Source organism: Plectropomus leopardus, chromosome 8, assembly GCF_008729295.1.
Source record: "Plectropomus leopardus isolate mb chromosome 8, YSFRI_Pleo_2.0, whole genome shotgun sequence".
Classification (NCBI taxonomy): Eukaryota; Metazoa; Chordata; class Actinopteri; order Perciformes; family Serranidae; genus Plectropomus; species Plectropomus leopardus.
Window position 1 is genome coordinate 13,784,363 of NC_056470.1, and position 22,440 is coordinate 13,806,802.

Here is a 22,440-nt window from a genome sequence, read left to right on the forward strand (position 1 = left end):
CCAGACTCACCATCTGCACTAGATGTCACCAGCAGATGGCAATAGAGGAACATCAATAAGACATGGTGAAATACCAGAGAGGTCCATGCCTCCTTATTACTGTCATACAGCTATAATCAGCCATAACAGTAATTCAGTGTAAAACATCTGTATTTAAAGGATTATACAGTGTGAAATCTTCCACTTTTCCCTCTTTTGTTGGCATTTAAATGATAATATTGCTCCTAACTGTTCACAAATGTAATTTCTTATGTGTATTTAATGGTTTAGAACATTGTACTTTTGTTGAGAGCAATGCCATCTTTTTTGTACACACTCAGTTAAACATGTTCACATGTGGAAGCTGCCCAGAAAAAACGTAGTTGAGAGGTAAGGCTTTTAGGCAAGAGCTTTTAGGGATTGTTAAAGAAATCTGAGGCACTCAAGAGGGTCATTATTTACAAAGCTTTTAATATCTCATGGCTACTTAGCGCTAAGAGCATGCTCATGAGGTGAGGGCCTTTATATGTCCTTTATTGTCAATAAAACACATCAGTATTACAGGTCATCAACAGTCTCGGTGAAGCCATGGAGCTGTAGTGAACTGATTGTTTTCAGGTTAGTTTGACCTGAAAAACAATCAGTTTTATGAATCAGCTCTAGGGGGCACTGCATCATCGCCATCACCAACAAGGAGAGAGAGAGAGAGAGAGAGAGAGAGAGAGAGAGAGAGAGAGAGGAGGGGGAGTGATGATAGATTCCATTTCTATTCTACCTTTAATCCAACTGTGAAATTCATAAGTAAAAGGCAGTCCTATTTTTCTTCTCAGGTACTTCTCTGAAAGACCGTGTACTGCTGCATCAATTCTAGGTTTCATCATCACACCTTTACCAGAAATCACGACCAGCGGGCAGAAAAATGTTGCTTGATATATTATATTGATCATGTCTGCTTTTATGAAAAGAAAAAGAAAAAAGTGTAGAAAGGGTTAAAGTTCATTAAAAGCCATACTGTGGAGCCTAAGCTCCACACCTAATGAGCCACGTGACGGCAGTCGCATTAACTTTCCTACGACATCAAAGATAATTCTCCTCATTAACCTCAGACACAAGCAGGCGAATGCAGAGTTCTGTTTATAGGCAGCTGCAGCTATCAGGTGCTACTCATAACATTACTAATGACTGTGTAGAGACTTAGCAATGTAAAAAAAAACCAAAAAATGATAAAATAGAATAGAGACATGCACATCAGTTTCTCCACTTTAAACATTTTATTACAGACAAAAGAAAACAAAAGAAGTATTTGTGACACAAAATGAATCTAATGCTGGTACACTGGTATTGCACCAACAACAATTTCTGAAAAAATATTTCTTATTCTAATTCAATATTAATATTATTAATAATAATGATAATAATAATAATAATAATAATAATAATGCACCCTGATGAAAATAAGCCAAAATGTTACTTCATATCATTCATAAATAGATGTGAAACCTGCAACCAAATTAAATAGAATGACCATATTGTAAAACATATGATATTCAACAAAACAAAATGGGTTTTCTCATCACTGGCTTTACAAATTAAAGAAATACATTTGGCAGGTTTATACACAAACTTAAAATATCTACCCCCATGAATGTTCCTCCGAAACGCAAATCCTGCTACAGTGAAAAAACAAAATATCTTCAGATTCTTTTTTCTTCACAAAAAATGATAAAGATGAGTTCAACACAATTCTAAAACACCTAATAAAACTAGTCAAAAACTTTAAAACCCACTGTTATGTTTTTTTTTATTTAGTAACATTTCACATTTAGCAACTTTTTTTTTTTATTCACCTGTACAAGTGGTGTCAGGACTACGGGTAGGTGGGCAGGGTTACAGGTGGAGGCGGCCCTTATTGACCAATAAGAGGAGGAGCTAAAAGGAGAGGTATCAACCTTTGACCTCTACAGTTCTGTAACGTCCTGAGGCCATGTGAAGAGAGCGACACTCTCTATCAGAGCTCCGCCAGTTGAGGAGGAAATGGAGCGTTTTTACAGTCTATGCATTTCTCTCTTGTTTGGAGAGAAACAAGACCAGTGAACACAGTTTCAACACAACTTTTAGTGTGTGTATTCCCTCACTGAATCCGCCTGCACGAAAATCACATAACCAAACGAAAAGAATGTTTAAAAAAAAGAAAGCAAGGGACTGCAGCTAAATACACACATAAGAGGGATCCATTTTGGTGATATTTACAATCACTCTGTGAGAAAAAAAAGGAAAGGAGGGAGTCCTTTACTAGGGGCGAGGATGATTTACAAATGTCTTAAGTGTGACTATCTTCATTATAATTTGCTTTTACTCAGTTGGGGTGTTTCAGTCTGTCCTGAAGTACATCCACCCCTGCTGAGGTGACTATATTCTAGTTTCCTGCATTCGCTTTTCTACCCAAGACCCCTACGCTTTGAGTATGCTTAGAGCATTTCACCTCCCCAATGAGGGCAGTCCATGGCAAACACAGAGTAATGGAGTGGAGAGGGGAGAGAGAGCATCTTTAAAAAATTCAAAACAAAATGAGAAGACTTTTTTTTTTGGTCTTCATTTCCAGTATGTTGGCATGAGCTTAAAACTCACTGCCCCCGCAAAAAAAGAAAAAAAAAAAAAAAAAAAAAAAAAAGGGAAAAGTTCAGTGATAGGGAAAAAAAAAGCAAGAGAAGTGCCTCGGGCTTCTGGCCGATCTAAGTGCTTGGCAAATAGGTGAAGTTACTGTAGCAGTCTTTGGGATTTTCGAAATCCGTCACAAAAAATAGAAAAGAAAAACCAAATGGTGTAGAAGCAGATACATCGATGACGTTGTTGTTATGGTGGAAAGCTCCCTGGAGTCTGACATTTGGAGGTCTTTCAACTTCAAGTGAGGTAGAGAGGCTTGTCCCGAGCTCCCATGCCACTGCTGTGGAAAAGGAAACTGCATTAATGTATGTCTGGATACGTGCGAAGACAATCTTAACCCTAACCCAAACCTAACCTGAAGACATGTATTTCTGTTTATCATACATCTCACAAGGAAATCCCAGTGAAATGATGAAATCTATTTCAAGGAAGACCTGGCTAAGAAAGCTGCTCCGAAACATTAAAGCTGTCGACAAACAACAGACATCAATCAGTATAAAGAAAAAGACAAAACTCAGAATTTGCAGATCGCTTGGTACTCGAAATGTCAAAATAAAAAGTCTGTTCTCCAGTTATCTTCACTGACACACTGGAAATAATTCAGTACGCTCCAAAACTCAAAACTACTATGATCTGACACTGAGGGAAAAGGTTTAAGCAAAGACTCAATCGACTTCAAAGAGCATCAAACATGATTTGACCCAGGCGTGATCCCATTTGACATACAGATGAATCAGCTCTAAATACAGGAGATACTGACTTCCAGCTCTCCTGCGTCTCGGAATAGCAACACCGAGTTTCAGGTGTGAGACAAAACAACATTCCCCTTGTACCTGCTTGAATAGCTTGATTCAATAAGGCAATGTTTGCTGAGCGAAACACAGGGAAACTTAATTGGATGTCACACTTTTTCCAAGCTCGGTAATAGCATTGTTCTACTGCTGCATTACTCATTTCAATTTCAAGGAGATGCTTTGCTTTAACAGAGAAATCGCAGTTTATGATTAATACTGTCTGAGTCTCCAAGTGTGAAAGTGAAGTGGTTTAGAGCAACTCATTTGGAAAATGAGTAACTGTCAGACAACTACTTAATATTCTCAACAATCAAATGTCCTGGATTTACAGACGCCAGGTCATTTTTATTCTTTTCATGGAAATGGAAGTCCATTTCCACCAGTGTGATGAAAAACTAAAAAGATCATGGGAGCCATAAGTAAAGGGAAACTATCTCAATATAATTATTTAGAATCTCAAAATATTGAGAAATTTTCTCAAGTTTAGTTAACAAGCTATTATCTCAAATCTTTAAGTTAGTATATCAAAATAATGATATTGTATATCAGAGTTATAATAAAATAACAAACTTTCTAAAACAATGACTAAATTATCTCAAAATACCGAGCTGGTACCTCAAAATAATTAATAACTAATTAGAAACTAATTAGAAAGACTCATTTATCTAAAAAATAATGAGGTAGTGTCTCAAAATATTGACTTCCTGTTTTAAAATATTGTAAAACTTATGGTAAAAGTGACTCGCTTAACTGAAAACAATGTTATAATATGTCAAAAATACTGAATGAGCATTTCAGAATAATGATGAACTTGCTCAAAATAATGACTGTGATTAAAGATATTAAGGCAATATTTATATCAGAGAGTTTCTAATTCATTTGAGATTATTATAGTTTATATAGTATCTTTTTTATTTTATCACACTGGCAGAAATGGGCCTCCCTACATGACTAACTCGATTTGATTTCTTCTTGTTAACCATTACATTCATCACACAACATTCACTACAACCATAACACAACATGCTCTGCGCTCACCCGCAGTGGTTGGGTCCACAGTCCCTGTTGCAGTACTCGCTGTCCCAGTCAGGGTTCTGGCCGTGCACTGGGTTAGGGGCCCCTGGAGACTGTGAGCTCCCGACACTGTTCTGGTAATCAGCCTGAATGTGGGAGAATCCCTGTAGATCGGAGAAGAGGGAGAGGAGATAGGAAAAGAGGTTATATTGCTCTAGCTTTGAGATGACCAGCCATTAGAGTTTGCTGAGCCATGATACTGTATGAGGCCAAATGTTGTCAGTGGTCTTTATCAGCTGCTCCTGAGCTTAGTGAGTGGGAAACAGAAACAGCTCTTTTTTCTTTCCACATTTACTCTTATAGCTTGGTTAAAATGGGTCTTGATATCACTCTTCTTACACCACTGTGACAACCCCCCTGCCAGACTGGAGACATTATGCTCTCAGAGGGAAAGTAGACAGTAGTTTTTTGCCATTAAATTAGTGAAAAAAGTAAAGTTTTAAAACATATTCTAGCAGACTGTGTTTTGTTGTTTTTAATATACATGCTAAATGTCTGACTGAGGCCTGTTATACAACATCATTAGACTGAGCTGAGAGTTTTTGTTTTTTTTTTCCCCAGAAGCTGATTAAAATTATTGGATAACATTAAATTTGAATCATAGTCAGAAAATTATTACACCCCAAGGTTCTATTTAAAAAAAACACAATGCTTTTAAGTGTAATAAATAAACATCAGTAATTAGCAAAAAAATAATTAGTGATTACGGGTGACAATATACATTCTGCATACATTCTATGATTATGTCATCATATTCATGTTTCATTTTAATGATGGCTAGACTAACCTGTTGGCTGAGAGGAGGGGAATGCAGAGGTGCCTGGAGCCCCATTTGGTGTGAGATGATTGGCTGTGACTGCTGCATGCGGATTGGCTGGTTGAGCAGGGAGCTCTGATGCAGGGAGAGTTGGGCGTGGGGGTGCAGAGGTGGGCTGATCTGGAAGGGAGCTGGGGGAGAGGCACTCATGCTGGGCGGCAGCATCTGGGATTGGCTGAGGGTCTGGGCCAGGGTGTGGCGGGGCGGCCCTGCGTAGCTCTGGAGGTCTGACAGGGGGAAGGAGCCCGGCGGGCCCAGGTAGGGTGAGGAGGGCTGTGGGGGCACGCTGTACAGAGGCTGCTTTGGGGGCAGCAGGTGGGAGGGCTGGCTGGTCTGCTGGGCACTTTTTGGTTCAGGGTCATTGTATGTCTGTGGAGGAATAAATCAGAATTTAAATGAGCTAACTAACTTTCAATTAATTACAAGAAAATCATCATCACATCAATCATTGTTAAACAAGCTGTGATCACATCTTTTTTTTTAATAGCAACATCCATTACACTTAAAACAAAACTGAAACCCTGGCCTGTATCTTAAAGGCAAATTCTATTACTTGTCAACTTTACTCTTAATATTTTACAGCAGCCAAGTTGAAAAATAATCATTTTGCTGTTTCTAAATGGCAGGGATTTCCAAGGGACTGCTCTTTGTCTTTACTGTTTATTGGACTCGCCAAAATGATGTCTATGTAAAAGGGATAAGATTATGGGAAGCAGTGGTGGATGTAGAGCCTGGAAACCATACTTGACTGAAAGTACAAATATCTATTAGAATACTAATTGAGTTAAAGTGTGATATTCTGTCAAGTGTCTGTTCATGTGGTTGTGTTCACTTCCTGTTTTTTTCGTATGTGTTTAGTGAAACTTTTCCTTTCTGAGTTATCCCCCTTTTTTTGATTGCCTAGTGTTTTTAACGTGTGTCTTGTTTCAGTCACCTGTATGTAATTAGTAATCAGCCCTTGTGCATTTAAAGCCCAGTGTTTCCTCCATTCAGTTGCCAGGTTGTCATTGTCTTTGGGATTTTGAGGAGATCTCTGTGTAAAAAGGGCTTCAGCTACACAGACATGGGAGTGGTTTTGATCTTATCTTAATCTCAGCAAGAAAGTAAGTTTGTTATGTTCAACATTTCCTTTCAGATTTTGACACATTTCCATTTGAGAGTTGAGTTAAATGTTATCATGATGAAAAGCCATAATTGAACAACATATGTAAATAACACCCTGATTGAGAACTAGCAGAGGAATTTCCCTTAAACATTTCCTGCCTTCTTCACCTCTGCTTGATTCTGTCAAAATTCTCACCAGCAAGTTCTCTACAGAGTGAAGCAGCTGACAGAGTGAACGCATGTTTCTTGTTTGCTTGGTGCAGCTGTCAACAGGACAGTTGACCCTCAAAGCCCTTAACAATAAAGTTTTTCAGAATATTGATGCTCACTTGATGAGACTGCAGATACTTAATTTTCAGTCTATCGTCGGCCTGACAGTTTTCTCTACTTTTTTTGCACCGCTTATCTCTCTCACACACACACACACACACACACATGACAGATGGAGAAACAGGGTCAAATTGACTCAGTTATTTACAGGAAAACACCACCAAAATCACCCAAACTTGACCTTTCTTGTTTTGGACAGTATCACTCTGAGCAGGTGCAGCACCTACAAAATACCCCACCTCCACCTCCACCCCGCCCTCTGCAGGCGCCTATGATGAGCTGTCAGAATACTCATCTCCAGCCATCAGTGTTGATTAGAAGGTAATGGAGCCCATTTGTATGAATAGAGCTGGGGCTGGGGTAATGATCAATAGACACCTTGACAGATAGATGGGAAAAGCAGAGAGACACACACACACATTCACACTCACACACACATATATGCAGGAGCGAGGCCAGAGAAATGAGGCTGTTTGCCTGCAGAACAAATGGAATGACAAAAGGAATCTTCCCCACACTACATTGTGTGTTGTTAATACAAGACGGCACTAAACAATGCAATCCACAGCCCTCCTCCTTGCCTTTCTTTATTCCCAGTGCTACCATGCTAGTGCATACAAGACGCCATCATTCACTGGGCAAAAAGGATGTCATAGATCTGAATTAGCAGGAAGGTGTAAACAGCAGCAAAGTGATATGATTGCTAGCGTTGATTTGGATGTACTTCCTGTCCTATATGACGGGACGGAGGGTGATCTAAAGCATGACACAGGTGTCTGTCGGTGTAAATTTAGGGTTTGCATTTTCTATTGATACATATGAAAGCGATGTTATGTATCGCACATGAGGGAGCAATCATTTTCTATCCTCCATAGATATTTTGGCCATATGCTTGCGCTGACCCCTCCCCCAAATATATCACCATACCAACTACAATCCCCAACCCCCCGACATCTGCACCCTATGGAAATCAGGTATTGTTCCGAATACGGCTTGCTCTTTTGCATCACATGCCCCCACCTTCTCCACCACCACTACCACCTCATCCCAAGGAAGCCCCGCCTAGACCATTAACAGGGATTTTCCATCCAATCCATCATCAGTCTTAGCCAGGGCCTGTGTGTCATAAGCGTTACCTTGGAAACCAGACTGGCTCGGTACGCGGCCAAGGCTTTCAGGTACTCTTTCTTAGCCGCCTCGGTTTTCCTCTTGTACCCCTGCAAAGAGAGAGCGAGAGAGAGAGAGAAAATCAAAACGAGAGGCTTTGGGTGAGAGGAGAGGTTGACATGCTCATAAATGTGCACACACACATGTCTGTCTCTCAACGCACATACTTTTTATCTAACACTTCCTTAAACACATCACACACACACACAAGCACACACACACGGCCTTAATGTTCCCCTTTCCATCAGAGCCAATGGTACAGAACACCTCTATTTCCTCATCACAGCACTAAAACTCCCTCATCTCAATGTGTCTCCATCTATCGTAGCAACACATCATTTCCATTCCAATCCACCTAGAGAAATGAACTGGAACTTCTCTCTCTCCTTTTAGCTCCACAATAACACTCCTATCAGCATACTGACATTAGTGATACACCACAATGGTTGTTGTCATTTGGCACATTAGGATGCGATTCCTGCCCGTGTATGAGTTTTGTTTGAAACTGCCTTCCGTATTGTTAGTGCGATACACAAACGTCTGTTGTCATACAACCAACTGCTGCTGCAGTGTTTGAATGAACTCGGTGTGTTTGCATAAAGAATGTGGGCTTATGAGCGCACATGGATGTGTGTTTTTGCAGGGTTTTTTTCCAGGTATTGTCTGTGTGGGATGTAGTGTTTGAAAATGGGGCTATCAGCTATAACAGCTATAGGCAAAATCATGTCTATTATGCAAAACAGAAAGGAGAGAGAAGTATGATTGTCAGTCGAAAGCATGTATGCATTGTATTTTTTATGTACGGCTGGATATTGACATGTTTTTGATACTCATGCTGATGTGAGCACTGACACTATACCAAAATTTTATGAATACTTTACCCTTAGGGATTTTTTTTTGTTTGTTTTTCAACAAAACCCCCATTTCATTTAGGCAAGGAAGCCAGACTTCTCAAATGTTAAATTTTGTCTAAAAAAAACAACAAAGTACAACAATTTTGCTTGAATAAAATAAAATAAGTAAAACTGCGAAATTTTGATTTAAAAAATTGTATTGTAAGATTTAGGCTGATTTACTGCCATCCAGCAGTGAGGATTGCAGATTGCAACCAGCTGATAATTCTCCTGTTTAGAATTAAGAAAGAACATTTTTTTTTTTTACCAGGAACTTAACTATCCATAGAGGTCTCCTCCTAAAAAAACAAAAAAAACAACCAACCAAACAAAAAAAAAAAAACAGAATAAAGCAGTTTCACATTTAAAAAAAAATCTGTTTCTTTATCGCTGTTTGACTTGTCACAGGAGGCTTCTGGCCCAGCATTTGCTGATGTGTGCTAACGCTTTTTCGTCTTTGTTATGTCTCTTCCTCTCCAAAACAAGGTGATTACACCAGTAAGAGCACTGAATAAATTCATGTTTTCATGTTTGAAAAAAATTGTGTTTTTAAACGCAGCTCATTGCAGAGCAGCTGCGAACTATGACGGCTGTCTGGACTACTGTAGAAAAATGGTGGATGTAGATAAATGTTTCGGTGTGCTTGATGTGCATGACACAGAACAGATGCTCCACACCTAGATGAAAAAGTTTAGAAATCATGGTACTTTTAAATACATGGCGTCTAAAATAGAATACTAGAATACTGTCTTTACACGGTATCGTTTTTGAAAAGTAAACCTTCCACATCCCAAGAGACACACCCATCACACAAAACACCATGACCTCCTATAACTCCACCATCATTAACATTTCCTACCTATTACTGCTGAGCTGTAGATGACGTTAAATAGCTACAAAAACAATAGAGGATTCTTCCTGGATAGCCGAGATGCCCTCAGCTAAATCCAAGGACGAGGCAAAAGTGAGGGGGGGGATCACTAATTCTGTATTCTAGGCAGGATCAAAATAGCAGGCGAGAGATATAAATAAAGAGAGTGGAAATGAGAACTTCACACATCCCTGCTTGTCAGAGGGCCAATGAAGATGCATGGTGTGGAGGCATCAGCTCTGGAGGCTGGAGGGACACAGGAAGTGTGGACCGTACCTGTGCCTGGAGCATTGTGGGAGTTTTGTTTTGGCAAAGAGGATGGTTTTCACTTTTTTCCACTATATTTTTGGAAAACCCTTTTTGATAGACACTACACTGCTGAGAAAAACTCAGGAGAGGCCTTAGCATTGTGAAATTTGGAAACAAGCAGAACACCATTGAGGCATTGTGTCTCTGTGTGTATTTATATCTGAATGTTTGTTTTTGAAGGTGTGCATGTGCATGTAGGTATGAGTGATCTAGATACTGGATAAAATACCTGGTCTAAACTGCTGAAATCTCCCTAGGTGCAATTATATTTGTTTCATATTGACCATTTCTTGCTTGTAAAATGTCCAACTTTGTTAGTTCAGACTGTTTTACAGCTGCTGCTGCAGCACAACCCCCCCCCCCCCCCCCCCATCCCCACCTCCACACACACACACACCACCCCCCCCCCCCCCACCCTCACCCCTCCTCCCCTTTGCTTGAATTAAATTTAGAAAGAAAATCATTTTTATGAGAGTCAGGGGAGTTGGGATAAACGGATGGATTATCTTTAGAAAGAGAAGAACTAGCTCATTAAGGTGAGCTGTATCTCACAGCAATGTTCTGGTAATTACACAGCACATAATGCCAGGGAAAGGCTGCTCGCCTGCTGCAGCACACATGCCATCTACTGGCTGGACCAGAATGTGTGCATGAGACTGTAGTATGTGTGAGAGAGTGCGTGTGGATGCATGTGCACATGCACTGGTTCCTTTAGATATCAAACACTTTCTGTGTAAAAATAGAACGTATTTGTGCAAAAATGTTTTACATGTGAGGTGATAGTAGTCTTTCCATTTAAAGAGACAGTTCACCTCCAAATTAGAACTATTTATTTTCACTTTTCAGGTACTCAGACATGTTTCGTACCTGCTTCTGTTCCTCTCCTAGGCTGTCCCACATGGAGGCCACGATCTTGGAGACGTCCCCAAAGGTAGCATTGGGATTTTGGCCCTTGATGGCCGCCTGGGTGTCTCTGAAGAAGAGCGCGTAGGCCGACACAGGTTTCTGCGGCTCGTTTGGGTCCTTCTTCTTCTTCTTCTTTTGAGGTTTGGGTTTGGGCTTCATCATTTCCGCTGAGGCTCGCTTCTCACTGCTTATCTGGAGGCAGAAAGAGGGATGGAGAGGGAGGGAGAGAGAAAAGAGACAAAGACATTGCTGGTCATAAATCAGTTGATGAAAATAACTCTTTTGCTGCAGCTTCCACAGAACCTGAGGAGTATTTCAGTATGCAGTGTATTTATTGGGCATGAAGCACTTAGTAGATAAGGCACTCTAGATTTTTGCAAGGTTAAATATGTTTAAAACCTCAGCATTAACCACTGTGCACATGACGCTCATTGAAATAGCCAAACGGAGCATTAGATTAACAGAGAAAAAGCAGCAGAGTTCTGCGAAGAGCAGCCACAGCTTGTTCTGAGAAGAGAAAATAGATCAATTTACGGACATGGATGAATGAAGACTAACAGGATGTCAGTCAGACAGGTTAGCCTCTGGGGTGTTGGGGGGGGGGGCAAACATGGGATAGCAGGCTAATTAAAATCTGACATTACTATTTTATCAGTGGTTAAATCGTTTTAGTCATGAACATTTTTTTGGATTTCCTTTCGATCTTTATTTTGTCTCTTTCATGTAGATCACAAAGTATTCAACTCCACTTTTGGAGGATGCTATAAAAAAAGGATTAAATCGATATTTTTTATAGGATGTACCCAGTTGGTTTGTCAACAATAACACACTGCAATCTCACTCCATTTTCAGGAGGCAAAAACGGCTCACATCTGTGTGATGTACTCGATCCAATACACATGAATACATTTTTCATTTTCTGTGCAGGGCTTTGACGGGGAGTCAAATCCAGGTCACCTGATCCTGGTTGTGATTCTATATGGAAATTGCCTTCTTTGCTGAGGAGAGAACACATCAAGCATGGGAGAAAGAGGGAGAGGAAGGGAGTGGGGAGAGAGAGAGAGATAAGGAAAAAGAGAGAGAGAGAGAGGAGGTGCAGCTGAGGGAGGATGGCGAGGAAGAAGTGATGGCTTGATGTTGCCATTAGTATCAGTGGAACATCAGTTAACCTGATTTCGCAGTTGCTATAAAGGCAGGAAATAACAATCCAATTTCCACAAATATAATAGAAGATATAATGACATACTGAATATATAATGATTTACATTGGTGTTATGTCAAATGAAGGATATTTATGTGCGCTATTTACAGTCGAGGAGTTATGAAGAGTTACTCAAATGTTGCTTTGAGTGAAGGGAGCTTTTTTTTCTTTTTTTTTTTGGCAAAGGCAGCCCATCTCCAAGGCCAAGTTCCTATTTCATCAGGTTGCATTTTAGAAATTTTAAACAGCTTTGAACGTTCCCTTTCATAATCCACTGATCCTGGGTTTCAGTGTTAAAACTCAGCAGGGGGGAGAACAAACCATGAAAAAGATTTGTCCCTGCGTGAGTATCAAACAGCAACTTGAGGACATTTAAAGACGTTCACATCCATCTAATGCATACTTATCACGGGATTAAGCAACAGCCATGTTTTCGCCTTTAACTGTCAATTGGAAAACGGGAAATGACTGCCTTTGAAAATCGCATTGTTTCAGCAAAGCATTCGCAGCCAAACAACACACTGTATTCTACACAGCATGAAATTAAACTAATCAAAATTCAAGGTCCAGAGCACATTTGGCAGCTAAAGAAAAACTTCAAAATGGCTTTTGTGGTGTGTGGAAATGAATGGATGTTCTCATTCAGGGTGATGCGAAAGTATTGCTTGTCTATTTCACAGCTTACAGGTAATATTCATTTTTTTTGTGCGAGTACGCCTGGTTTCATTAAAAAATAATCATCCCTCACTTTTAGGCAATGAGGCAGAAGACAGGCATTTGAAACGACATCTGTTCCACTCAAGCCTTTGAAGTGAAAATAGAATAAACTGAAGGTAGAGCTAATGGAATGACAAAATAGGGAAAAAAAGAAGGCTAAATAATCAGCAGGAAAATTCACATGTATTCATACAAAGGAAAGAGCGATGACACACAACAGCTCACAGCTACATGCAATCAGCCAGGAGAACAAGGGGCATATTATTTCATTTCTTTATCTATTTTCCTCTCCTATTGTTCAAGATTCATGTTTGTGAACTTATAGGATGCCAGATGAAATATCAATGAAACTGACAAACTGAAAAGAATACAGATGGCTCAACATGCAGAAGAGGGGGAAAAAGCACCCTTAGATACTGTTAGATACATAATCAATCTGGAGTTTTTAATTTGCTCTCATTTTCTCTCAGCCCATCTTATCAACATATATCTGTCAGTGGTTGCCCTACATTTCCCAGAAGACCTTTGATAGAAAAAAAAGAGTGGGTGTGAACTTTATGGTGAAAGGCCAATTAAAAAAATATCAAAGGAAAGCTTGTCTTGTTTTTTGTGTTTGGGGGGGGGGGGGGGGGGGTGTACTTTTTGGTGCTTTTATTGCCTTTATTAGATAGGACAGATGTAGCGTGAAAGGGGGAGAGAGAGAGGACGACATGCAGCAATGGGACAAGGATACCACCTCTCCACATAGGGCACCTGTTTTACCAACTGAGCCACCGGGCATCCTAAACTTGCCTTGATTTTACTTAACATTTTCTTAAGAGTTGACTGTCACACACAACTCTCAAATGTCCCCGTTTTAAGAAGCAAAACAATGTATATCATAACATCATAAATATGATATATTTAACATATCTACAGTGAATATGAGCAAGGATTATAACCTTCATTGTAGGAGCCATTTTTGTTTATATGTTTTTTATCTATGACTTAGTTTACACAGATGGTTAGGTGAGAAGTAGATTTTTTTTCCACTTTTATTTTTGTAAGTGCTCTTATTTTGAAGCCTTGACTCACATATGGACTTGGGATAATTAGGACAGTGTCCCAGGTGTCATCAATTAGTAAGGTATTCAGCTCAAGAGGACACCAGCACACAGTTTTTCAACTGCTTTGTTTGTTTCAAGTTTTATGTTGTTAAATGTAGATATTTTTGGATTATCATCACTATTGTCTTCAGACTGGACCACGAAAATCAACCAACAACCATCAACATTCAAACATGGTAAATAATACAACTCAACACTCATCTGTTTATTGTTTCATGTGGAAAGCGAGTTGGAATCTCTGCTGGGCATCTATATGTGGGAACTAGAGGCCATAATATTGATCATACTAAAGAGATAAATCATCTTGTTTTCAGCTCCTTTATCAAGTTTTACTGCTTATACAAGTGCTCTTTTTTTTAAAGATCCAGTGTGTAGGATTTAGTGGTAGACATATAATAGGGCCAGCTGTGGCTCAGAGGTAGGGTGAGTTGTTCTCTAATCACAGGGTTGGGGGTTTAATCCCTGGCTCCTGAAGTATCCTTGGGCAATATACTGAACCCAAAATGCTCCTGATAACTGCCCCATAAGTGTGTGAGTGTGTATGTGACTGATTACTGAGTAGCAGGTGGCACCTTTTTCGGTAGCCTCTGACACCAGTGTATGAATGGCTGAATGTGACTTGTAGAGTGAAAGCTCTTTTGAGTGGTCAAAAATTACTATAAAAGTGTTGTACAGGTCCATTTGCCATAATATTCCAAATTTTGTCATCCCAAATCATCAAATATTGCAGCTTTGTCTGTGGACATTCACGTCTAAATATGACGCAGTAGGTACCCTACTGCATTATGATCTTTCAAAATACAATTTTTAAAGGAAATGCAATTTCTGCTTGTTGCAGGCACACAGGCTTTTTCAAAATAAATTTACGATGTAAGTAAAACACTTTTGTTTGACGTTAATTTCCTTGTGCAACAAAAGCATGTGGTTAGGTTTAGAGAACAACATCATGATTTGACAAACACTGGGCTCCACTGGGTGAAAGTTGGGAGTTCATTGGACTCATCCACCCACCAAACGCCCATACTTGGCCCTTTTGGGACTCTCTAGCGCTTTATTTTATAACAGGACAAATTTCAGTTCTGCAGCCTCACCACTAGATGCCACTAAATCCTACACACCGGACCTTAAACTAGTTTTCAGGTCAACTTCTGTTTTACAGTGACCTTATTTTTAAGCTAAATTAGAGAACTCTTTTGTAACATTTTTTTAATACCCTATGGACAGATTTTTTGATTGCTGATAGCAGATTTCTGAAGATTAATATTTAGTTTCTTTGTATGAAATGATATTCTTTGTCATAGTGGCTCTGTGGAGTTTACATGACCAGAAAAATTGCATATCTGATACTGGCTATTATGTGGATACAATTACTCAAATATTGGAACCAGTGGTTACTTTTTTCCCTCTTTTCTTCCATCAAAATTATATTCATCACAGTGATTTTACTTGCTGGCTTTACAAATTATTGCTGGTGGATAAACAAATACCCACCACATATCCACTATACAATATCAAGCTTGTTTTCATCATTTTTCTCATGCAGGTGCAGAACAGTAATGATTATGACAGCTGTTGTTGTCAGTTGAGGGGAAAAAAGGAGAGAGAGTCACATCCCTTATTCATAACTGAACATCTTGTGGCTGCATTGCATTCTGGACTATTTTCTGATACTGTCAGAGGAAAGATTGGTATCTGGTCCTCTTCTCCAATGGATTTCTACCCGTGTGACTGTCAATGCAAAATGGTGAGTCTGTAAAGTAGCTCTTTGATTCTGATGTGTCGACAGCAGATCCTGAAGTTTACCATTCGTATTTTAGGCTGTTGGAGGTTTATCTCCTGTCCTGTGTAGCTGTAGTTGTGCTGGAGATATCATAATGTGACATGATGTAATTTTGTCACCTTTGGCCAGATATCCACAGGAAAAATCAACCATCTTTCCCCTTTCTCATTCATATGGTGCATGAAGCAAAAAAAAAATGTTTTACTTCCAAGTATAATATTATCCAGATCATCCACAAGCAAAGTAGCGTTTTCTTTATTCCCGCCTCCAAACTGCTCAGTCTCTAGCTCGTGCACATGAACAAAGGGTCAAATAACTCTGGAATTTGGCTATTAGTGATTTTTAAAACTTTGAGGACATAATAATAAGGGCCATTTTTAAAAAATTCAGGCTGATTTATTTATCATTATCACATATTGAGGCCTACATCACATTATGTAAGCTACATAATTTAAGAAACGTACTTGATTTAAACCACACTAAATACTTTGATCTTATTTCTGTGACTGTTACACAATGTTAACCACATGTTTAAAACTGTGACTGTTAGTACATGCGTCAGTCTCTGGTGCGGTCCAACTGTCATAGCTTGTGGGCAAACCCAAACATTTTGGATAAAAAGCAGCAAAGAAGATAGATTAACAGGATAGCATATGCATTGCATTGATAAACTGCACACTGACAGTTTTTGCATCTGCCACTGTAGTTCTGCTACTCACTTTGCACAGGGGGACAAGTTTAAAATGGCTGCAATCTGCAACCTCACCACTAGATACCACTAAATCTGACACACTGACTGGGGTTTTAGCAAAAAACAAACAAACCTAAAATGTTAGATGTCCGAACACAAGCAGCCAAAAACCCTGCCTTAATAATCTTTTTTTTAAAAAAAAATAAGCATCATTTTAATTTAAACAAGCTTTCTAATTAAAGATAAACTAAACGACATCTTGAACCTGAGCAAATAGCTTTTGGCACATGACAGTTTTGAACTTAGTGCACCTTATACATTTTGGTCTGTGTAAAAAAATCATTGATGGTCAATGTGAGGTATAAAAGGTACAAAATAGGGCTGCCTGCCTTAACGCGTTAATCGCATTAAGGTCCGTACACAGTGCGTTTATTTTTTTAAATCGCGTTAATCGCTGGCGGACAGTCCTGCCTTTAAGAGGCCATACCGGACTGATTTTTAAACTAGAGTGATCATACTGATATCATATGAAACTAGAAGACCCAATGAATCCAGCTGTAACAACTACAACATGCTAACCTTAACGCTCCAAATTTAGGCTATATTTTGGCATTGTAAAAATGACATGGACATTTCACAGATGTCCCTTGACCTCTGACCTCAAGATATCTGAATGAAAATGGGTTCTATGGATACCCATTAGTCTCCCCTCTACAGACATGCCACTGCACGTCCAATGCAGTTTTTGCTGTAATTTGATTCCTTATCAAGACAGTCTGGTAAGAATTGCTTTACCTTGTCAATATTCAAATGTAAAAAAAATAATGGAATTGAAAATGTGATTAAAAATGTGATTAATCTCAATTAACTATTGAAATTCTGTGATTAATAGCAATTTCAAAAGTGAATCATTTGACAGCCTTAGAACAAAATATAATTTTCTCTTTAGTTAATGGATGCTGCTCTTCTCTGCACAATATGGCAGAAGAGATTGAGACTGATGCTGAAAAACAAATTAACTTCAGCAACAATTTAAAAACCACAAAGTAGAAACTGCCAAAAACAGCACGCAGCTGTTGCTAGGTAAGACCACCATGTCCTGTACACAGCAGTGGAGTCTAAATATATTTTGTACACAGGTTTATAGTTTACTAGCAAAACTCTGAACTATAGTGTCAGCCTCAGCCTGCTCATCCCATCAGCATTTCTGTTGTCTGTGGGGTGGTGGATGTGGGGAGACAGATAGGGAGGAGGGGGGTAGCTGTAATTCTGAATGGGCAGCACTGCACTGGCAAGACAAGATTAGAATTGACAGCCTGATAACTGCGTCACTATCAAAACAGCAGAGAGAGAGGGGGAGATAGAGAGGGAGGGAGAATGAGGAAGTGAGAGAGAGTGCGAGAGGAGTGGAGAGAGTGAGATGCAAAGGAAGAGAGAGAGAGAGAGAGAGAGAGAGTTGATGTAGAGAGAGCCGATAAAAGGAGGGGAGGTGGAGTGATGTAGAGAGAAGAGAGTTGATAACAAAAAGGACGGGCGCAGATGCAGAGACTGACACAGTTTAAGAGACATGAAAATTAGACAATAAAATAAGGTAATAGTATGAGAGAGTATTAAAGTGTTTGTCCAATTGCAGCCTCCTGAATATATGCAATATCATCATCATCGTCATGTACACTGAACAGCAGAGTGGAGAGTGCTGCATGGCGAATCGATTTCAAAAGGCCATAAAAACAAAAAGGAACTACTCAGAGGTGATGCACAGATACTCTTCTCTTTACAGTGATGGTCATTATGCCAAAAGCATGATGCAGAGCACAACACCAAATCAAATCAGAATACCATTCACTTCTAAAGTCTATAACACTTCTGTAAATTTTGAGCCAAACAACTGTAAAATGGAAATAAACACACAACGCTGGCTTTCAGTTTGTTTGTGGGACAGTTAGTTGACGGTGCAAGCATCAACAGAGAATACACGATAAATCCATTTTTACATACTAGTTTTTGCAGGGAAATGTTGTCTGAGTGTGCACTGGCCTGAAGAATGAAGTACAAGCACCACTCAGCCGCTGACTGTGATACAGAAGAGGCTCTTTAAAACAGCAGTTCAAGAACATCAATCAGAGATTGGTAGTGAAATAATCTTTGATCAATGACCGACTGGAAAAAAGCCAGCAAAAGTGGTTTTAACTAGGGGACTTTTGAGATCACATTTAACATCGCTTTTCTCAGTACTGAACTGGCTAAATGTGATGTGAAGAATGAACTTGTGGTGTGTTTTTCAAGAGGCATGATAAGAGCTTATGCCTTGCAGTACATATTGAACTGGAACTGGAACCATGTACGGTATTCAGCTTGGCCCCATGGGGGAAACCCTTTCTGGTTCCTTGTAGAACCTTAAAGTTCTACCTAGGAACTCTTTCAAAGGATTCTGCCTTTCCACCTTCTGAAGGTGCTAACAAGAACCCACCTGAGGGGCTCTACCCAGAACCTTTTTATATTCCAATGGGTTTCATCTAGAACCCACCAGGTGAACTCTAAAAATAGTATTAGATAATACTTAGATCTCTAACTAATCATGTATGTTTAACAGGTTAGCTTGGGAAGCTGGGAACCATATTTAGCCTCATGTGGCTCCTAAAGGGCCAGAGAGAACCCACAGCACTTACATTTTTGGTTTTGAAATCATTACTGCTACAGCCTTTACTACTTCAATGGTGCAGTGTTGGCAAAAAAATCTCACTTTAAATAATCCTTGAGGAACTCTGTCTTCCGAAAAGAGTTCTTAGGGTGAAAGGGGTTACTAATGACACCCTTAGTTTGACAAAGAACCCTTGAAGCACACTTTATTCTACAAAGGGGATCTGCAGAAGGAAATATTTCTGGAGAGAACCTCAGCTCTTCAGGAAAAACCCTTATTTCTTAGAGTGTATACTGTATGCATCGCATTTTAGTTGAGAATCTAAACTGTGTTCATGCTCTATAGTTGTCTCAAAAGTTCCCAATACAGAGAAAAGAAGCATCCACCGTATGAACACTACTTTCTGCAAACAATGCCACAATGCAAAGATGTGAAAATTACAGTGGTCCAACAATACAGCTGTCAGCAGTGACGCAAGCTAATGATTCATAACATAATCTCATGTTACAGTTTACTGTTGAGTAAACAGCTATTATATTGGGAGTGGGCAACGAGTGACCGACTGATTTCCAACAAAGTTTATGTTTCTTTTACTAAGTAGTACCCCCTGCAGTCACAAGTGGCAGTAACAGAATTACAGAAATTGAATTTTCATCATTTTCTATGATTCTCTTGAGTAAGTTGCTTTAAAACATTCGGCAGTCAGACTCAGAGAGAGTTAAATGTAGTCTTTCTTTATCTCATAAACCATCTCAGGCACCGGCTTGCAGGCAGCAAACAAAACAACAACAGACAAGTTAATTTTGGCCAACCATCAAGTTACTCATAGAATTAAAGTTAATTAGTGACAGTATTAAAGGGAGCAGCACTGCAACATTAGAAGACTGATGTGGACAAAACAATGCAGTAAAAAACGGATCTTACTTGACTGACTTCATGTTACCTTTTCCATTAAAAAAACATCAGTAAATTTTGACATATTTGCTGAACGTGTCACTACATCCTGACAGTAATACATGACAAAGTTTATCTGTAAAAAAAAAATCATATTCCTCTGGCTCCTCCCAGTGCTCCTTATGGCATTTGCAAGAATCTACGGGGCCTGAATAAAAACAACCAATCAGAGCCAGGATGAGTCTCTAATACAACTGTTAATCACTGCTCATGCACACTCTGCACAGCCCCCTCACCTGCATATACTCTCACTTAATTCAAGATGAATATCTACAGCTTGCAGTTTCAGGAGGCGCTTTGCAAACAATGGCTGAAAAACAACCAGCAATGAAAAAAGTGCCCATCCCTCCTTAGACAACATTAGTATACACAGCAGAGACAATGTAACAGAAGACAGACAGCAAAAGACTTGCTTATTCTTTCACAGAAAAAGGCCGTCTGTTTTCCTCATGCACAGTGGATTCTTGCAAATGGCATTAGTTCTTGGAGGAACCAGAGCAACAAGATTTTTTCAAAGATTATCAGTCTCATGTACTTCTGTCAGGATATAGTGAAAGTTTTAGCAAATATGCAACAGAAAAAATACATAAAATGGACACAACCTCTTACAAAGCATTATGTGGTGGTCGCAAAATGTGTCAAAATTACGTGCTGACATCACAAAACCAATTGTAAGACACAGTCACGTTTTTTTTCTGAAACGGTAGTAGTTTAGATACATTTAGGTAACAAAATAAATGGTTGATGAAAGACGACTTTTCTCCGATAGAGAAGCACTTATCAGCATCACAAAAAGTTGTGTGGGCTTTGGCCTGAATGCAGCAGACTGGGAGAGGATCCCTACCAATGGCATATGCCAAGTGGCCAGTCAGACCAGAATGGGAAAACAAAACCCAAAGAGTCAGACGAAGAGAGGTAGGAGAGCCGGCATCAGGGTGAGGCTGACCTGACTTGGACCAAGAGCTGTTCCTCTACCAAGAATTCTTCTGGCCATGTTTGTTTAATCAGGCCATACCTAATTTGTATGTCTGACAAGACCTAAACACAGAACACAGTTCATACCCACCACCACTTAATGCCTTACAAATTTGCATCCATTTGACATATAGACCAGGGTAAAATAAGACAAATCATTTTTTGTTTTTGTTTTTTGGTGTTTTTTTTTTAGAAATAAAGGTAACCTCTTGTAGCTTTAAATGATGAATCTAAGTCCAATATTCAATCTTTTTTTGCTGAGAGTGAATTTTACATTTGCAAAAAGTGTGTATTTGATACAGTGGAATAAATCTCTTTAACAGTACAAGCACGGACCTCTCTGCGGCAGCATACTGGAGAGAAGCACAGCTTAGTGCAGCTGTTACAGACTCTAAGCCTTTGTGGGTTTATAAATAGATAAATGGCCATGGTTAGAGAAGCAGCAGTGAGAATAATGTAATTTCAAGATGCCATATATAATTTTCTGCAGTTTTCCCCACCAGCTATAACTCGCAGCCTTAAAGGAAAAGCGGGTTCCCAAACGTTGTGTAGTGCAACAAAAATGCGAGAGCACAAAGTTATTGTGTCCCATGTCTTTCATGAGTGGCTACAAAGTTAGCAGGTTTAAAAAATGTGAAAGCATGTTTGTCAACTGAATCATCCATCCACTTGTTAGCTGCAGCTTGTGCACGCAGTGAAGAAATGTAGTTTTTTGTAGAAGTTTTTCCATCATCATGTATTTGAAGAGAATTACAACATGATGCAAGTCTTTTTGACTTGACTATATGATCTGATGATTTTGGAGCAGAAAAGAATAAATGCCAGAAGTGGGTTTTGAGTTAGAGTAAGAGCAAGTCTTTGTTAACTTTCCATAATTAGGGTAGGGGATCATGTAGGCTTACATTTCGTTTTTTATTACATGCGTTTCGTTGTTATTTAGATATCGCTTTCACCTCACATTTCAAAGTGCCCCTGTGTGTAACGCTGTCAAGATTGCGGCCTTACAAAATGTTGGCAGGCACGATGAGAATGTAAACAAAGCTGTTTGAGATCTGAATGATTCAACTTTCTCTAAACTAAGACTGCCTGTAGACGTCATGGATGGGATCCAAAATTCAAGATGCTTGTTAAAATTGTTTGAATATTACACACTGAGTGATAGTCAACTTTAAGTACAAGTTCTTGTAAATTCTTCATATTTTACACTACCTGTCAATTATTTTACAATCACTCCTGTTTTAGTCTTGTCTTTTTATATTCTCATCTAGTTCACCATAAAGGCTTCATAGTTTAAAATATGTTTTAAAATATATACCGTGCCTGAGTCATCTGGAAGCGATTGCGGCTCCATGTCAGACTGCCCATCTGTAAGCAATGAGCAGGACTGCATGTCAAAGCCGCCGCACAGATCTCTGAGTAGAACCAGGCACTTGCTCCAGAGAGCAGCACTCATCAAATAAAAATACA

The 22,440-nt window shown here is 39.3% G+C and overlaps 1 protein-coding gene across 3 annotated transcripts in view; it reads right to left on the reverse strand.

The window, feature by feature from the left end:
• Positions 1 to 1,424: 1,424 nt before the first annotated feature.
• The window catches only part of LOC121947313 (thymocyte selection-associated high mobility group box protein TOX-like), a 95,587-nt gene continuing 74,571 nt past the window's right edge, over positions 1,425 to 22,440 (reverse strand). For 2 of the 3 annotated variants that reach the window (XM_042492299.1, XM_042492302.1), the window contains 5 exons: positions 10,870 to 11,100; positions 7,899 to 7,979; positions 5,299 to 5,697; positions 4,476 to 4,615; positions 1,425 to 2,923 (listed from right to left, as the gene is read on the reverse strand). In XM_042492299.1, coding sequence (XP_042348233.1) covers positions 2,881 to 2,923; positions 4,476 to 4,615; positions 5,299 to 5,697; positions 7,899 to 7,979; positions 10,870 to 11,100 — 894 coding nt within the window. In that variant the 3' untranslated portion in view covers positions 1,425 to 2,880. The remainder of the gene's footprint in view (positions 2,924 to 4,475; positions 4,616 to 5,298; positions 5,698 to 7,898; positions 7,980 to 10,869; positions 11,101 to 22,440) is intronic. The other variant, XM_042492301.1, reaches the window with a different exon arrangement.